Here is a 19,717-nt window from a genome sequence, read left to right as displayed (position 1 = left end):
ATCATAGCTACTCAGGAGGCTGAGATCGAAAGAATAAGGTTCAAAGCCAGCTCAGGCAGGAGATTCTTCAATTAACCACATTAAAAAACAAAAAAAAGAAGAAGAAAGAAAAAATCCAGAAGTAGAGATGTTGCTTAACTAGTAGAGAGTATCAGCCAAAAAAAAAAAAAAAAACCACTGAGGGTCAGCACCCAAGTCTATCCAAGCTCCAGAACCAGCACCCTTCCCCTGCCCCATCCCCCCAAAAAGGTAATGGCTCAATGGTACCACAGCTCCGGCAGAAGGATATTACACACACACACACACACACACACACACACACACAGAGTTAATGGTACCAAGCCAATTTAGGGAAGGAGCTATCTCCAGATGTGATCTAGTTCATAACTACCAATCCTAACACTTAATGCATAGAGGTTATGGTCCCCTTTCATTGTATTTGTACACTTCAGCAATGGCACCTTAGTACAAATCAAGGCGGCAGCAACCAGAGTGTACTAAAAGTTACAGTATTACTCTCTTGTCAAACACTTCAGCAAACATAAATAACAGAGTAGGCCGGGATTTTGGCCTAGTGGTTAAAGTGCTTGCCTAGCATGCATGAAGACCCGGGTTCGATTCCTCGGTACCACATACATAGAAAAAAGCTGGAAGTGGTGCTGAGGCTCAAGTGGTAGAGCTCTAGCCTTGAGAAAGTCCAAGGACAGTGCTCAGGCCCTGAGCTCAAGCCCAGGACTGGCAAAAATAAATAAATAAATAAATAAATAAATAACAGTATTTCAGTAGGATTCTGAAGAAGCAGTAAAATCATTAATTTCATTAAATACCTATTGTCAGTAAGTAGTCTGTGGCAGGTGGGAATTATGCTAAAAGCACAAAGTAAAATAGTTCTCTTAAGGAAAAAAGTGTCAAGCTAAACTGATTATTATTCTAAGTTTCAAACTATCTATTATTATTATACATTACTTGTGCCAAGGCTGTTTCATTGTGGTATTTCTGTACATGTAAGCAATGTATCTGGATGAAGCCCCTTTGATGAGCCATTACTCTGACTCTTAAAACAACAAATTTCATTGCTAAATCTTTATATATGCAAATAAACCATGCTAACCATTTATCTCATTCACCCTTTTTATTAATTCTGCCCTCTCTCCTCCCACTGGTGCCCACTTCTCCATCCCAGGCTCCTTTATTATTATTATTATTTTTCTTTGCCAGCCCTGGGGCTTAAACTCAGGACCTGAGCACTGTCCTTAGGCTTTCTCAAGGCTAGTGCTCTTCCACTTGAGCCACAGTACCACTTCCAACTTTTGCTGTATATGTGGTACCGAGGAATCGAGCCCGGGTCTTTGTGCATGCTAGGCAAGCACTTAGCACTAAGCAAAACTCCCAGTCTTACTTTTTATTTAGTGTGTGTATTAACTGTACGTTCACTATGTTTTTCTTTTCTTTTCCTGTTTGTTCTGGTCCCGAGGCTTGAACTCAGGGCCTAGGCACTGTCCCTGAGCTTCTTTTGCTCTTTAGCACTCTACCACTTGAGCCACAGTAACATTTCTGGCTTTTTCTCTGTCTTAAAGTGATAGTGTGATATACTTGGGCAAAAGAGTTCAGGGACAGCAACCAGGCCCTGAGTTCAGCCCCATGACTGACAAAAAAAAACCTTCAGATAATAGCACCCCGGCTCAGAGTCCAAGTCCCAGGACCACCACACACATGGATGATGCTGGCATGCACACACTCACACAACTCAGGGCTGGGAATGTGGCTTAGTAGTAAAGTGCTTGCCCAGCATGTATGAAGCCCTGGGTTTGATTCCGCAGTATCACATAAACAGTAAAAGCTAGAAGTGGCACTGTAGTTCAAGTGATAGAGTGCTAACCTTGAGTAAAAGAAGCTCAAGGTCAGTGCTCAGGCACTGAGTTCAAAGCCCCACGAGTGGCAAAGAAAACTAAAAACCAAAACATATTGAGAACTATGCCAGAAACCAGGAGCTCGCAACTATAATCTCAGCTACTCAGAAGGCTAAAATATGAAGATTAAGGTTCAAAGTCGGCCTGGGCAGAAAAACCTGTGATGCTTATCTCCAAATAACCAGCAAAAAGCCCAAAGTAGAAGAGGTGCTTAAGTGGTAGAACACCAGCTATGAGTCAAAATATCAAACAGGAGGGAAGACCCTGGGTTTAAGCTTCAGAACAAGCGCACACACAAAAATTGAGAACTACTTTTAATCACAAAGAGAAAGAACATTCTGCATAGTGTGCTCTAACAGCATAGGTAAAGTCAGGTAATGAGATAACCAACACTGTCTTCATAGAACAAATGCGTGATGCTGAATATCCTGGGTTATACAGACTGAGGAAAAAAGACAGTACACCAACTATAGGAACTCATATATAAAAAGGCACAGTAAGGGCTGAGAAGTAAGTAGTTCAATGGCAAAGCACTTGGCTAGCAAGTGCAATGTCCTAGGTTTGATCCCCAGTACCAAAAAAGAATATATATATATATATATAGTTAAAAAAGAAAAAGACAAATATAGTTATATATAGTTATTTGTCTTTTTCTTTTTTAACTATATAGTTAACTGTATATATTTATAGTTATAACTATATATGTATATATAGTTTGTATATATAGTTAAAAAAAACCTAAAACACAAAAGGCACAGTATAAATGCCCAAATCAATCAAAAACAGTATCTATATACTTATGAGTTGATACTAAGGAATACTACCTTCTCTTGGCTTACTTCTTTTTCATCTGCTGCTTGTAAGGAAGTAGGAATATCACACACACACTTGTTTTTTCGTCTATTTTTCCGCTTTTGACGTTTCTTTTCTTGCTTGAGTTCTCTTACTCGTTCCTCTTCTGAAAATTCCTCACAAAGTTGTTCCAAGCGACTAATACCCTGTACTTTTTCAACAGTCATCTATTATAAAAACAAATTTGGAAGTAAATATTACTTACAATATTCTTCATTGTCCCATGGGAACTGTCATTTGTTCATTTTGGTGGTGGTACTGAGGTCTGAACACAGGACCCAGCACTCACGAGGCGGGTGCTTGCCCACTGAGTCACATTTCCAGCCACATTTGTTAAACTTAAATTATACCAAACACATCCAAGTAAGATTTCATGCTAAAATCAGAGCGTCTACACAAGGACTCTCTTTGTTGTTCTTCTGCCAGTCTTGGGGGCTTGAACTCAAGGCCTAGACACTGTCCCTGAGCCTCTCTTTGCTCAAGGCTAATGCTCTATTACCTGAGCCATGGCACTTTTCTGAGTATGTGGTATCAAGGAATCAAACCCAGGGCTTCGTGCATGCTAGGCAAGCACTCTATCACTAGGACACACTCCCAACACCCCTAAACTCCTTTTTGCTCAAGGCTAGTGCTCTACACTTAAGCCACTTTCAGCTTTTTTTATATAGTTTACTGAAGATGAGTCTCTGTCTGGGCTGGCTTCCAACCACATTCTCAGATCTCAACCTCCAGAATAGCTAAGATTACAGGTATGAACCACCAGGCCTCGTTCATGAAGAATCTTATATTTTAGGTGGGCAGGTGTGGTGGCTCATGCCTGTAAATCCTAGCTCCTCCGGGGCTGAGATTTGAGGATCAAGGCTCAAAGCCAGCCCATGCACAAAAGGACCTGAGACTCTTATCTCCAATTAACTCCTAGAAAACAGGGAAGTGGGGCTTGGCTCAAGGGTAAGGTGGTAGCCTTGAGTTAAAAGAGTTCAGGGACAGTGCCCAGGCTGAGCTCAAGTCCCATGACCCACAAAAAAAAAAAAAAAAAAAAAAATTTTAAAGAATCTTAAATTTTCACTATTTTTTTCTTTTGCAGTGCTGGTGATCAAAACCAGGAACTTCCACTTGTTTTGTTATCTTGAATAGTGACAGACTCTTTAGGCAAACATTCTACCACTGAGCTATTATCTCAAACCCTAAAAACAGCTGGGAGATGGTGGCTCACGCCTATAATCTTCGCAATTCAGGAGGCTGAGATCTGAGGATGGAGGTTCAAAAGCCAGCCCAGGCATGGAAGTCCATGAGACTATTATTTCCAATTAACCACCAGAAAACTGGAAATGGCGCTGTGGCAAGTGGTAGAGCGCTAGCCTTGAGCTGAAGAGCTCAGATTTTGTAACAATGACATGCATGCTGTAATTTCTTTATGCCCCTCTCCACCCAAAGCAATGTGTCTGAGTGAAGCACAGCTCTCTGTGGACTCGTGTCTTACATTAAGATACAGTGAAGTAACTTAACTATATTCTTAACTATACAATCTTACCTCAAAGCTCTTTCGTAAAGCATCAACACCAAGATAGAAAAGCATCTGCCATGTTTGTTCTTCTGCCCGTAGTTTTTGCCAGATTCGATGTAGTCTTTCATAAAGATGAATTCCCAAGCAGGTCAGAACTTCTTCTTGAGCTATATCTATTGTCTTAGCATGCCTTTCTCTTCGCCTATTCAGATTAATAAATTGTGTCTTAATTCCTGAACTATTTCCAAGTTCAGGATTTAAATATAATTAGCCCAATCACAAGACAGCTATACGTTTACGATTTATATACACATGTGTGTATATAAATTTATAAAAACACAAGCATGCATGTATACTATTGCTAAAATAAGGTAATTCAGGAACTGGCTCTAAAGAGAAGGCTTTCAGGCCTAGAGAAGCCCTATCAGGGTCCTTCTCTCACAATAGACATGACAATGCCTTTCATCTTTCAATTATAGCAAAATTACTACTTTTCATTTGTTTGGTTCTCCTAAGGGAGAATAGAGAAAGGCAAGCTGTCTAGCACAGTCTTAAGTAGAAGTGCTCATAGCTCTACAGTGACTTGGTATTGTTTTTGAATTCTAAAATACCTCAAGTAGATACTCCATGGGCAGTTGTTATATAAACATGTAACACGTAAATGGAAATGGGTTTGACTCATTCTATTAACTTTTTATTAACTTTTTAATTTTTTTGACAGTCCTGGGGCTTGAATTCAGGGCCTAAGCACTGTCCCTGAGCTTATTTTGCTCAAGGCTAGTGCTCTGCAACTTGAGCCACAGTGCCACTTCCAGTTTTTTCTGTTTATGTGGTGCTGAGGAAAATATATCCCCGCCAATCCTGGGGCTTGAATTCTTCACTTTTTGCTCAAGGCTCTGCCACCTGAGCCATAGCACCACTACCAGCCTTTTCTGTGTATGTGGTACCAAGGAATCAAACCCTGGGCTTTGTGCATGCTAGGCAAGCATTCTACCACTAGGCCAAACTCCCAGCCTGAACAATATTTTTTAGACTTTGTTTTCTTAACAAAGCCAGAGATGAATTTATGGTTATTATAGTAATTATAACAATATACACAGTTCATGAATTACAAAATAAAGCATTTTTACAAAGCCATCATCATGAACAAAATCTAAACATAATAGTGCATGAAGAAAAATGTCTTCTAATCATTTTCAAGTGAAAATGATAATACATAATAATGAAAGCCAAAAAAGCCTATCTCCCTTCAAGCAAGAAGGAGCAACGGACAAAACCAAACACCAGAGAACAATCTTCCCATATTTTCTCTTATTCTAGTTAGAAAATATGATCTTTATAAGCACAATTTATACTTACATCATATATATATGTGTGTATATATAAATATATACATGCACACATATACACGCATATATAGATGTACACACACATATAGATGCAAAGGTGATGAAAATAAACTTTCAGTAATAAAATGAAGCAAAGCGCTAGATAGCCCATTCTAGCAAACTACATACTCATACCCTCCTGCGAACTCTGGCTCAGCACGGCCCAAAAGATGTGCAATGAAGTCTGTTTCACAGCAAACATGTATGTGTCGCTCATGTGGACAGCACCGCAACCCTTCATAAAGGGCAGCACAGTAACCCTTTTCTTTGCTGCAATCCAGTTCACCAATAAGGATATTGTACGCTCGGAGGACTTTATTTTTGCAATCAGTGCAAAACCTGTTGAAAAGAAAAAGCTCAAAATTAAGCAGTGGGTCTGTGATCATTTCATGCAGTATATAACAGTAAACCAGACTGGCACCAACTCCTAAGATATGTTCAAAAAAAAAAAAAAGAAAGAAAGAAAGCAAGCAGCCAGGCACCATTGGCTCGCTCCTGTAATTGTAGCTACTCAGGAGGGTGAGAGTTGAGGACTACAGTTCAAAACCAGCCTGGGCAGGAAAGTCCACAAGACTCACCTCCAATTAACCACCAGAAAACCAGAAGTGGCACTATGGCTCAAGTGGTAGGGTGCTAGTCTTAAGCTAAAGAATTTGGGTCCACACCCAGACCCAGAGTTCAAGCCCCATGATGGACCCCTCCCCGCCCCCCAAAAAAGGCTCCCAGGCTGGAAGCATAGCCTACTGGTAGAGTGCATACCTCCCATGCACAAAGCCCTGGGTTCGATTCCTTGGTACCACACACACAGAAAAAGCTGGACGTGGTACTATGTCTCAAGTGGCACAGCAACAGCCTTGAGCAAAAAGTGTCCAAGGACAGTGAACAGGCCTTGAGTTCAAGCTCAACTGGTTAAAAAAAAAAAGCTCCATATGCATATAAACCAGACACATAATAGTCCAGTTCAAACATAGTCTCAAGTACTCAGGAGGCTTAGGCACAAAATTACTTTAGGAATTCAAGTCTGCCTGAGTAGCACAGTAATATCCTACTCATTCAAAAAAAAAAAAAAAAAAAGGAAAAAAGAAAGAAAACACATACATGTAAATAAACACATGAATGTAGCTAGCTTGAAACTATAGAAGTACACACCCTTAAAGAATAAGGCAAAGCCAGGCGTGGTGGCTCACACCTATAATCCTACTCAGGAGGCTGAGATCTGAGGATCATGGTTCAAAGGGTTCAAAGGGTTCAAAGCCAACCTGAGGAGGAAATCCATGATATTCTTATCTCCAATTAAGGACCAAAAAAGTCAAAAATAGAGCTGTGGCTCAAGTGGTAGAGTACAAGCCTTGAGCACAAAAGCTCAAAGAGAGCACTCCAATGCCCTGAGTTCAAGTTCCAGGACTGGCAAAAAATGAGGCAGGTACATACTTGGTATTCATAAAATATGTACAGAAAACATGCACAGAAAATATTGCTAAGGAGTAGGTATTTCTATAGCCCAGTACAGGGGGCTCATGCATAATCCTACCTACTCAGGAGACTGAAATCCTGCCAGCTTAGGTAGGAAAGTCCATGAGACGTTTATTTCTAATTAACCACAAAAAAGCCATAGCTCTACTTCTAGCCTTGAGGGGGAGGAAAAAAAACAGTCAGGAATAGTACTCAGGTCCTGAGTTCATGCTCCAGGATTGGCACACACACAAAGAGACAATGATTCCTGGCTAAGTTCCTGCTCCTTCCCTCTCCTTCTTATCCCTGAAAATAGTTAATATAACCAGTCAGTAAATTTTGATTCAAATTTTTACAACTACATTTTAACACATTATTAAACATTTGAAAGTAGGGGGCAAGGATGAGTATATGTGTTTTTTAATCTGATAATTTCCAAAAGACAAATTCAATCCCTAAAATATGTGTTGAGATTACTAATACAAATCATATACACAAATATATTTAATACAAGTATAGAAAACATGTACATTCAGAGAAGGTTGAATCTTTCATTTAAGAATCAGAAAGAGGGCTGGGGGTTGGGCCTAGTGGTAGAGTGCTTGCCTAGCATGCACAAAGACCCGGGTTCGATTCCTTGGTACCACATACATAGGAAAAAGCCAGAAGTGGTACTGAGGCTCAAGTGGTAGAGCTCTAGCCTTGAGAAAGTCCAAGGACAGTGCTCAGGCCCTGAGCCAAAGCCCAGGACTGGCAAAAAAAAAAAAAAAAAAAAAAAAAAGAATCAGAAAGAAAAAAAGAATCAGAAAGAAAAGAACAAACTAGCTACTCAGGAGTCTGAGATCTGAAGATCATGGTTTGAAGCCAACCCAGGCAGGAAAGTCCATGAGACTTTTATCTCCAATTAACCAAGAAAAAAACTAAATGGCACTGTGAATCAAAATGATAGAGCACTAGAGCTCTAGCTTTGATAGCAGAGAAGCTTAGGGACTACACCCAGACCCTGAGTTTAAGCCCCAAGACCAACAATAACAAGAAAGAAAAGAAAAGAAAAGAAAAGAAAAGAAAAGAAAAGAAAGAAAGAAAGAAAGAAAGAAAGAAAGAAAGAAAGAAAGAAAGAAAGAGAAAGAAAGAAAGGGGAGGGAGAGAGGGAGGGAGGGAGGGAGGGAGGGAGGGAGGGAGGGAGGGAGGGAGGGAGGGAGGGAGAGTCTGTTTCTGTGGTTTTTCATGTATTTGTTTTTCTTTTATGTATGCCAGTACTAGGGCCTGAACTCAGGGCCTGGGCACTGTCCCTAAAGCCTTTTTGCTCAAGACTAATTCTCTACCACTTGAGCCACAACTCCACTTCTGGCTTTCTAGTGGTTAACTGGACATAGGAATCTTATGATTTTTCTTGACCAGATGGCTTCCAATGGTAATCCTCAGATCTCTCAGTCTTCTGAGTAGCTAAGATTAGAGGCATGACCCACCAAGTACTGGACATTTGTTTTTGAGACAGAGTCTCATACTATGTTATAGAACAACCAATTTCAACCTCATAACCCTTATGCCTTGGCCTCTGGAATGCTAGGATTATAGGGGTATACCATCATACCTAGCAAGCCTAGGTTTGTCTTTGAATTCTTGAAACAGTTAAGAGCTTGTTTGGGTGTGTGTGGTTTTTTTTAAGTCATACTTACAATATTTCTAACTGGTTAGCATCAAAGATCAGTTGTGTAGAACAAGAAAAATTCAACTCTTTGAAGGATTAAAATTTATTCACCTACTGAATTCAATGGTTTATAGCTCATGTATCTATGTAACGATGACTCATAAAGAGACATGATGGTGCAGATCTGTAATCCCAGCTACTCAGGAGGCAGAGATCAGAAGGATCAGAATTTGATGTCATTCTAGGCGAAAAGTTATTGAAACTCCACCTCAATTAACAAGTCAGAACAGGAGCACACGTCTGTCATTCTAGCTACAGGGAAGTACAGGTAGAAAAATCACAATTCAAGGCTGGCTCCAGGTAAACCAAAATCTTGTTTAAAAAATAATTATGGCTATTGGACCAATTATATGCAATTTCCTTTCAATACAAATGTCCTTGTGATTTAATAAATCTAGCCACAGTTACAGTGGCGAAGTAAAAAAAAAAAATTATGGCAAAAAGGGGCTGGTGCCTAGCTCAAATGATAAGAGTACGTGCCTAGCAAGTACAAAGCCCTGAATTCAATTATACTACCACTTCTCTACACAAAACAACAAACAACGAAGATAACAAATCATAAAGATGACTCATGACACTAACTATTCAACATCTTGCTCTCACATGAGTCAAACTTACACTGAAAACCAAAGAGACATCAGGAATATCCAATATGCAACACATTAAACTCAATGTCCTGGGGCAGTTTTTGTTCCCTCCTAATCCCTTTTAAGTATATCATAAGTCTCCCTAGATCCTACTATTTAAGGTTGGAGCCAATTGTTATAATTGTCTTTCTTCTGTCTTGGTTGAAAGGCTTGAACTATGGGCCTGGGTGTTGTCCCTGAGCTCTTCCACTCTACTACATGAACCACAGCGCCACTTCCAGTTTTCTTATGGTTAACTGAAAATAAGAGTCTCACGAACTTTCCTACCCGAGTTGGCTTAAACCTGCCATCCTCAGATCTCAGCCTTCCTAAGTAGTTAGGATTACAGGTATGAGCCACTGGGGCCCAGCTGGTTTACTTTTTTCCTAAAGCTCAATAGAGAAAAGAGAAGAAACAAAATAATAAACAAATTGCAAAAAAATAAATAAATAAAAAGCTTAACTGGTTCACCCTAACTCATTTTCCTAAAAGAAAAGGGAAAACAAAACTAATCTATTTCTCACAGCATGCAGGAAGCCCTAGGTACAATTCCTCGGTACCACATACATAGCAAAAAGCCAGAAGTGGTGTTGTGGCTCAAGTAGTAGAGCCCTAGCCTTGAGAAAATCCAGGGACAGTGCTCAGGCTTTGAGCCCAAGCCCAGGACTGGCAAAAAAAAAAAAAAAAAAAAAAAAAAGACTACAATTTCCAAAGTGATCGATCGAGTCAGTCAATCTGTGTTTCTGGAGTACTATTACAAAGTGGTCAGCAATAGGCTACACTGGATGAGTAAGAGCAAAAGCACTTTCAACACTGTATTTGAGACTTACCTGTGTTTTCGAAGATATGTTTCTAGTGTTTCTAAAAGACAACTAGAGTCAATTAAAACTACTTCATCCCTGCATTCCTGGGACATTAGTTCCCATACATCCATCCAACAACCTCTGTAAAAAGAACAAATATTAGTGAAAAAGAAGAATATTTAAGGGTGAAAGATTTATTTAAAAGGCAGAATAAAGGATTGCTTGATTTTACCTGGCTGTTCCCTGGAAAGGTCCATAATGGAAAATGATCCTACACTTGCTGTCCTTCCTGTGGTCTTCACTACTTCTCTTATCTGTACTTAACTTCTCTGAACTGACACTGCTACTGCTCCCTTCACTGCAGTACAGTACAGTACAAAGCTTAGTGACACTGACATCATCTGAAGAAATCATTTCTACACTCTACATAAAGTCAAATGATCAACTCTTAGCATATTAGGATATTAGTATAAAACTGTAAATCTGTATAATGATTACATATTTAACCATATTAAAATGTTACTGTAATGTGTTCACATTTTTATATAAGTTTCTGCTTAACTATCAAGTTCATTTAATTCAGTTTAACAGTATTTACAGTTATCAAAATAATAAGTTTATGTACTAAGCATTTTACAAGCAAATATACTTAGAATATTCTAAAGCCAGAAGGGCTTAAAAAGTTTTAAAGTATTTTTACTTATAAACAAGAATCAATCTTCCACAAATTGAACAATCTTAGAATTTTTTTTTTTTTTTTTTGGCAGTTTGGGGCTTGAATTCAGGGCCTGGGCACTGTCCTTGGACACTTTTTGCTCAAGACTAGTGCTCTGCCACTTGAGCCACAGCACTACTTCTGGCTTTTTCTGTGTATGTGTTACCATGGAATCAAACTCAGGGTTTTATGTAGGCTAAGTGAGCACTCTACCACTAGGCCACGCTCCTGGCCCAAATTTTAAAAATTTTGATCTACTTAAATGTAATCAATAAGTGATTTCTTAAAAATCACTCCTTTTTATAGCTGTTTCTTTGGCAACAAAAATCTTATCTATCTTCATAAGTAGCTGAAAAAGTCACAGATTAGTCATAGTAAGTTGTACATTTACTAAAATATAGTACACTAAAATTAACACTTCACATAGCCTAATCAAGAGTACAATATAAATAATTTTTTAAAACTTACTAAAAACTTCCCAGACTCCCCCGACCCCCCAGTCTCAATGTGGTACTGGTCATGCGTTTTGCTTTGTTGCAGATGTGGATTCCAAGAGAAATGTGTTTATATTCCATTCAAGGATAGTCTTCTTGATTTTTCATGATTCTGAAAAATTGGCTCCTGCCTGTTCTTCTGCAGGTCTCACTACAGTCCTAGAAATTCATTGCCCTGGATGCTTGGGATGGAAAAAAAATCTCTGAATCTTTAACCTGCTCTACATAGCTAACAAGTATTTCTCAAACCCTAGCCCAACCTAAGGTCATACATTCAATTCAGCTTCCTAATCCCTCTCACAAGTGCTCAAGCCAAGGTTCAGCTCTCCTTATTTGTTACAACAAAAACCTTAACTCCTGCTCTTTCTTTCATGTTAAATTCTGGTCTCAATTTTTATAGTTCCTTTTACACTTATGATTGAGTGCCCCACAACTCAGGATTCTATCCATAATCTATCTATCCTTTATATGGTCATAAAGATTTATTCAAAATCAAGCTTTCTAAAACTCTACTTATTTTACTCTCCTCCTGTATCTTCTATTCATAACTTAATCCATTACAACTTAACATGTATTCACCTTTGTACCCACTCATCTGAGTCTGCTTCTCCACAACCACTGGCTCTGCTTGTCATGATTACCAATTATCTCAGTGGAGCTAAATTCAATGTCCGCTATGAGGCCCTCAATGTCTCAGGAACATTCACCACCACTGACCAGGCTTTCTTGAAACACTCTTTTACTTTGCTGCTTCTTACCTAGATCAGGACACACTTTCTCAATTTTCTTTACTAGCTGCTTTTTAAAATGTATATATAATTAGAGTAAATTTCTCACCATTCTTTTCTCTTCTACTTTCTCCCTCTAGGTCATATCATTCATCTCTCTCTAAGATAATCTTCAGCTACAAGAGACCCCAAACTAGACTTTTTCTTACAGATCTCAAACTTAGGTACCACACAGACAATAACCTAGATTTACTTGTGTATGTACGAACACTCTCAGAAATGATGATCTGAATTGTTTCTAGCAGGAATCTAATAGATTACACTTTCTATGAAGTTTAAATAAAAGGTGGGGGAAGGGTATAACAGTGGAAATATCAAATGTCACTCAGTTGTACAGCATTTACCTAGTATGTGTGATGCCCTTGGACGGATCTCTTCTAGCATCTTGGAGGAAAGAAGGGAGGCAGGGAAAAAGGAAGGAAGAAAGGGAGAGAAGAAACCCATAAAAAGGAGGGAGAGAGAAAAGACAGGAAAAGGGGAAGACAAGAAGAGAGGGAGCCAGAAAGGCAGGTTTTTTGCTATACTATACTAGTCTTTGTCTTCAGTAAAGTCATTCTCTACCAAGAAAACTAGAATGAATTCTGCATTCAATATGAGAAAAATATCTAAAGATACTGATAAAGTATGTAAGATAACAATTATCATTATGTACTACTTTAGGCTGCCTAGAGAGCTATGCTGGGTTCAGAGTGTTCTCTATTTAGATAGCATGTAATACGTGGTTCTTGTTTGGACCCCCATTCAAACAATGTAAAAAGATACTTCAAACAGTAATAAAAGCAGCTGAGCATCAACTGAGTATTAGAGTAACACAGTTGGAAACTGCATAACTATGTCACAAATTTGCAATTAGTGACATAGTTAACAAGATGCCTTCTAAGATGCCTTAGAAAATCTGTTAGTTCACTATTCAATCTGTGCAAAAGTACATGGGATGGGAAAACATTCTTGTATAATTTCTAATTGTACTAAAAGCTGAGGTAAGAGGATTGCTTCAATGCATGGATTAGAAATCAGCCTAGGCAACACAGTGAGACTTCTGAAAAACAAAATAAAACAAACAAAACGGGCTGAGGAGGCCGGTGCAGTAGCTCACACCTGTCATCCTAGCTACTCAGGAGACTGAGATTTGAGGACCAAGGTTCAAAGCCAGCCTGGGCACTAAAGAATGTGAGACCCTTACCTCCAATTAACCACTAGAAAATGCAAAATGGGGCTGTGGTGCCAGGGGTAGGGCAGTATCCTTGAGCTGAAGAGCTCAGAGACAGCGCCAAGGCCCAAAGTTCAGGACCCATGAGCCACAAAAAAAAAACCCAAACAAACAAAAAAAAGGGCTGAGAATATGGCATAGTGGTAGAGTGTTTATCTAGCATGTATGAGGCTCTGGGTTCACCTACTTAATACCACATAAAACAAAAGCATAGTAATAGCCAGGCACCAGTGTAGCTGCTCAAGAGGCTGAGATCTGAGGATCGTGGTTCAAAGCCAGCCCTGAGACTCTAATCTCGCATTAACTACCCAAAAACTAGAAGTGGCACTGAGGCTCAGTGGTGGAACACTAGCTTTGCGCTTAAGAGCTCAGGGACAGTGCCCAGGCCCAGAGTTCAAGCCCCACAGGCAAACAAAAAACAAAATTATTCCTAGGCATAGAAATAAAACCACTCTGAGCCAGGTGCAGTGGCTCACGCCTAAAATCCTAGCTACTCAGGAGGCCAGATCTGAGGATCAAGGTTGAAAGCCAACCCCAGCACAATAGAACCTGAGAATTCTTTATCTCCAAAACGGGTAGTAGGGCTTGGCTCAAGGGTAGAGTGATAACCAAGAGCTGAAGAGCTCAGAGACAGCACCCAGGATGAGGTCAAGCCCCATGACCCACCAAAAAAAAAAAAAAAAAAAAAAAAACCCTCACAAGTACAGTTGGGTTTTTTGGGTTTTTGGTTTTTTGCCAGTTCTGGGGTTTGAACTCAGGGCCTGAGCACTGTCTTTGGGTTTTCTCAAGGCTAGAACTCTACCACTTGGGCCACAGTACCACTTCTGGCTTTTTCTACATATATGGTATCATGTAATCAAATCCAGATCTTTGTGCATGCTAGGCAAGCACTCTTTACCACTAGGGAAAACTCCTGGCCCCAGAAGTACAGTTTTATATTCATCTTATTCTCTCCAAAATAAAAGTTACTTCTTAGAAACTTCCTTCAAATTATAAGACTTTTCATCATACTGCTATCCACACACCCAGCAATTTTATTTTTTTTAAACAGTCCTGGGCTTGAGCTCAGGGCCTGAGGACTGTCCTTGGATTTTTCTCAAGGCTAGAACTCTACCACTTGAGCCTCAGCACCACTTCTGGCTTTTTCTAAGTACATGGTACCAAGGAATCGAACCTGGGTCTTCGTGCATGCTAGGCAAGCACTGTACCACTAGGCCAAACTCCTGGCACATCACCCAGCAATTTTGTAAGGGACAAAGGTGACACCATGCCAGGAGATGAGGCAAAAGTAGAGTCGGATTTTGGAGCATCTATCCAAGAGAGTTGCAAATTAGTTCCATCAACACACATTGCCAGCCAGGCACCAGTGGCTCAAGCTTATAATCCTAGCTACTCAGGAGGCTGAGATCTTAAAGGATCACGTTTGAAATCAGCCCAGGTAGAAAAGTCCCCATGAGTCTTTTTTTTTTTTTTTTTTTTGCCAGTCCTGGGCTTGAGCTCAGGGCCTGAGCACTGTCCTTGGACTTTCTCAAGGCTAGAGCTCTACCACTTGAGCCTCAGCACCACTTCCGGCTTTTTTTTTTTTTTTGCCCATGTATGTGGCACCAAGGAATCGAACCTGGGTCTTCGTGCATGCTAGGCAAGCACTTTAACCACTAGGCCAAAATCCCGGCCCCCATGAGTCTCTTATCACCAATAAACTAATCAAAATCAGAAATGGCACTGTGGCTCCAGTGGCAGAGCGCTAGACTTGAACACAGGAGGCTGAGTTCAAGCCCCCAGAACAAGCGGAAAAAAAAAAAAAAAAAAACATTGCCAAAACTAACTCATGGCTTTTTTGCTTTTGTTGAATACTTTCATTATTTTTAAGTAGTTATGCAAGAGCTGCCATCTAATAAAGCAGTTTATGAATACAGTGTCTGAATCAATGTCACTCTTTGTATCATTCTTATCCACTCCTCCCAGCCCATCCCTTCCCTCACTTCTTTTATTTTTTTTTTAGGATACGTATTGAATTTTTTGTCATTCAACAAAGCAGTTTATATATATACAATGCATCTTAATCTGTGTCACTCCTTCAATATTTTCACCCCCCCATCACTTTCATTTTTAATCACTAATAAATTATAAGGACACTAGATATAAGGCAGGAAAAATAATTTATACATTTTGAGTATAGATCAAGGAACTGTCACTTTGAAAACTGATATTAGTTACATAAATTTTAAGAAAAAATATTTGAAACTCAAATCTATATAGACTTTCCATAGTCAAATGGAAAAGTCCTATAGAACGAAGGAACAAATTTATTCTGACTTATGCCAGAGTATAACCAACTAATAAACTGAAACTGGCAAAGTTTTTATTCTTTTCACTAAATATGAACAATATTTAACATCTTAACAGTGATGAAGGATTGTGTCACTCAATTCTACTTACCCCAAAGGTTTCGGCTTGTGTGTATCTAAGGAGTGCAATTGACATCTCTTGTTCTTCTTACTTTTTGGAATAGCATCTATCATGTCATTTAGTTTGGACCTAATAAAAAATAAACTATTAAAAGCTGATCAACTTTTTTCTTCCAAATTAGAAAAAAAAAACCTCAAAAACTACTGCCTTTTGGAAAGAAGTATAAAATTTTAAAGATGTGGGGCTGGGAGTATGGCCTAGTGGTAGAGTGCTTGCCTAGCATGCAGGAGGCTCTAGGTTCAGTTCCTGGGTACCACACACAAAGAAAAAGCTGGAAGTGGTACTGTGGCTCAAGTGGAAGTGCACTAGCCTTGAGAAAGCCCAACTACAGTACCCAGGCCCTGAGTTCAAGAGGCAGCACTGGCAAAAAATACATACATATATACATACACATACACATATGTATGTATATATGTATGTATGTATACACACACACACGTATACCACTCTACCACTTGAGCCACAGCATCACTTCCAGCTTTTTCTATGTATGTGGTACCGGGGAATTGAACTGGGGTCATCGTGCATGCTAGGCAAGCAATCTATCACTAGGCCAAACTTCCAGCCCCTCTTCTCTACCTTCTCCCAGATAACTACATGGTTCCCTTACTCACTTCATTAAGCTCATAAATACTCAGTGTCACTCCATGACCTTTGTTTACCTTTCATATTAGTTCTATCCATTCATTCTCTATCACTTTTAAAAGCTGTTTTTGTAACCTATAACAAATTATATATTTGCTTAACATATCCCTTTTTCTACTTTAGAGTAGAATCTAGAAGCTATCCAAAAAACAGGTGCCAATGTCTCACACTTACAATTCTACCTACTTACAAGGCTGAGAACACATAAGGATTGAGGTTTGAGGTCATCCCAGACAGAAATATCTATGAGAACCCTTCTTCACCCATAGTTGGGTACAACAGTGACTACCTGTCATACCAGCTACAAAGGAGGACTGGAAGAAGTGTGGTGCCAGGTAAGCCTGAGTAAGAATCTATCTCCACTGAAAGGGAAGCAAAATACTGTGGCACATGCCTATAAACCCAACTACTAAAAGCCTAAAGCAGGTGGATCATGGTATAAATGTGTGCCCAGGTAGGAATGGAAATGCTATCCTAAAAATAACCAGTGAGGGCCAGGAGCATGGCCTAGTGATAGAGTGTTTGCCTACCATGCATAAAGACCCAGGTTCGATTCCTTGGTACCACATACAGAGAAAAAGCCAGAAGTGGTGATGTGGCTCAAGTGATAAGAGCTCTAGCCTTGAGGAAAGCCCAAAGACAGTGCTCAGGCCCTGAGTTCAAGCACCAGGATTGCCAAAAAAAAAAACAAAAAAACAAAACAGTGAGGAATGGCTCAGAGGTACTGCACCATGTTTGTAAATGTAAGAACCTGAGTTCAAACCCTAGTTTTTTTTGTTTTGTTTTGCCAGTCCTGGGCTTGAGCTCAGGGCCTTAGCACTGTCCTTGGACTTTCTCAAGGCCAGAGCTCTACCACTTGAGCCTTAGCACCAATTCCAGCTTTTTCTTATGTATGTGGTACCAAAGAATTGAACCTGGGTCTTCGTGAATGATAGGCAAGCCCTCTACCACTAGGCCAAACTCCTGGCCCCAAACCCGTTTGTTTTTTTTCCTTAAAAATATGCATATTTTATTAAGTATTTTAGCATTTTAAGCAGATTGATATACAAATTAAGTTTCCAGGGTTCAGAAATGGTAAAACCATTAAAGTATAAAATAAAATGTAAGTTGTCTTCTCTTAACAAAGTTGAGCATAAAACATATGCATTGGGACTATGTTTTAGCTGATATAAAGATGGCTAATAATTCACAAGTTTTCAAGTAGGCTCACCAATTTATCTGCAGTCCTCATATACCCACTTACCACTGAAAAGGGAAATCCACTACCTCCCAGAACTCTGAGCTGGCTGAAGCAGACCAAATAGCCACACTGGTTTTACACAGCTCCTAGGTTTTTTTGTTTTTAAAAAGGCTGGGAGTTTGGCCTAGTGGTAGAGTGCTTACCTACTTACCTAGCATGCATGACCTGGGTTCAAGTCCTCGGTACCACATATATAGAAAAAAGCTGGAAATGATGCTGGGGCTCAAGTGGTAGAGCTCTGACCTTGAGAAAGCCCAAGACAAGTGCTCAGGCCTTGAGTTCAAGCCCCCAGAACTGGCCAAAAAAAAGCTGGAGGCTCACACCTTTAATTCTAGCTACTCAGAAGGCCAGGAGGCTGAGAGCTAAGGATCATGGATCAAAGCCAGCCTAGGCAAGAAATGTTCTCTTATCTCCAATTAACCACCAGAAAACCAGAAGTAGCTCAAAGTAAGAGAGAGGATTAGCCTTGAGTGAAAGAGCTTAGGGACAGTGTCCAGAAAAACTGTCCCATGGTCACCAAGCTGCTTAAAATTAACAAAAACATCTTTCCTGATCACACTTACCCATGTACATAAAATAATGTATAAAGCTTCTTTGCATCGGTCATACAGCCTCGAGTTACAGATAAGACTCCCTTGGGCCCTACTGTCAGGGGTTCAAGGGCAGGATTTCCAGACTCTACAAGCTGAGAAAAGAGGCGTTCCACACTACGACGACAACCAACACATGGGACAAGCTGAGAAAGTGCACTCAAGACTTCACGGGATGTAACCACCATGGCAATACTTAGATCTTGTTGCTTAAGCATACTATGTCGCTAAAAGAAAGAAAAAAAATACAATTAATATCAGTGCAGTCTCAATATTTAGGGAATCCGAAGTAAAAAAATTAAAACATACCTACATTTTAAAACACATTTGCAAGCGTGTGTGCATGCACACACCACTGAAAACAACTTTCAAAAACTACCTGAGCCAGGTAAGGTGGCTCACGTCTGTAATACTAGCTACTCAGGAGGCTGAGATCTGAGGCTTAAGGTTCAAAGCCAGTCTGGGCACAAAAGGACCTGAGGCACATCTCCAATTAACCTCTAGAAAATGGAAAGTGGGGCTTGGCTCAAGGGCAGGGCGGCAGCCTTGAGCTGAAGAACTCAGGATTACTGCCCAGGCCCAGGGGTAAGGAGTAGCCTTAAGATGGACAGCAAGCAACCAGGTAGAGTTCAAGCCCCATGATCCACAAAACAAACATACAACAAAAAAAACCCAACTTTACCTGAATGAACTGCTTTAGTTGTGCACCATTATTCTGATGCCCATCAAGATTCAACACATTGTCAGGAAATTCCATCACCATCTTTAAAATACAAACAGAACATAAATAATACATTTTATCCGCTTTAAACATGTTACTCTATTTTGTAAGCTCTAAACTCTAAAGCCAGATTTGTTCACACACAAAACTAAAACAAGACAAGGTAGGGCTGTAGGGCTGGGAATGTGGCTTAGTGATAGAGTGCTTGCCTAGCAAGCATGAAAGCTCTAGGGTTCGATTCCTTTGTACCACATAAACAGACAGGCTGGAAGTGGCACTGTGGCTCAAGTTGTAGAGGGCTAGCCTTGAGCAACAGACCTAGGGACAGTGGTCAGGCCCTAAGTCCAAGCCCCAGGACCAGCAATAATAAATAACATAAAGGCCTCATTAATGGCAAAGGAAAATGTAAACAATAGATAAAAGGACATTTTCTCAATTTAATAAGAATACTTGTTTGCCCAGCACAGATAGCTCACACCTGTAAATCCCAACTACTCTGGAGGCTGAGATCTGAAGATCCAAGTTCAAACAAAGCCAACCTGGACACAAAAGTCTGTAAGACTCTTATCTCCAATTAACCACGAGAAAACCAAAAGTGG

The 19,717-nt window shown here is 39.9% G+C and overlaps 1 protein-coding gene across 5 annotated transcripts in view; it reads right to left on the bottom strand.

Annotated features, from left to right (window-relative positions):
• The window catches only part of Ggnbp2 (gametogenetin binding protein 2), a 34,753-nt gene that overhangs the window by 6,098 nt on the left and 8,938 nt on the right, over nucleotides 1–19,717 (bottom strand). Inside the window, exons 3-10 of one of the 5 annotated variants that reach the window (XM_090351195.1) lie at nucleotides 19,080–19,160; nucleotides 18,371–18,624; nucleotides 15,893–15,991; nucleotides 10,479–10,604; nucleotides 10,274–10,387; nucleotides 5,784–5,993; nucleotides 4,294–4,468; nucleotides 2,735–2,929 (exon numbers count right to left, since the gene is read on the bottom strand). In XM_090351195.1, the coding sequence (XP_090207321.1) occupies nucleotides 2,735–2,929; nucleotides 4,294–4,468; nucleotides 5,784–5,993; nucleotides 10,274–10,387; nucleotides 10,479–10,604; nucleotides 15,893–15,991; nucleotides 18,371–18,624; nucleotides 19,080–19,160 (1,254 nt within the window). The remainder of the gene's footprint in view (nucleotides 1–2,734; nucleotides 2,930–4,293; nucleotides 4,469–5,783; nucleotides 5,994–10,273; nucleotides 10,388–10,478; nucleotides 10,605–15,892; nucleotides 15,992–18,370; nucleotides 18,625–19,079; nucleotides 19,161–19,717) is intronic. The other 4 variants (XM_090351197.1, XM_090351196.1, XM_090351198.1 and 1 more) reach the window with 4 other exon arrangements.

The sequence above is a fragment of the Megascapheus bottae genome, chromosome 17 (genome assembly GCF_031878675.1).
Source record: "Megascapheus bottae isolate mThoBot1 chromosome 17, mThoBot2.hap1, whole genome shotgun sequence".
NCBI lineage: Eukaryota > Metazoa > Chordata > Mammalia > Rodentia > Geomyidae > Megascapheus > Megascapheus bottae.
Note: the sequence above shows the minus strand (reverse complement) of the source record. Positions and strands in the feature narration are given on the sequence as shown.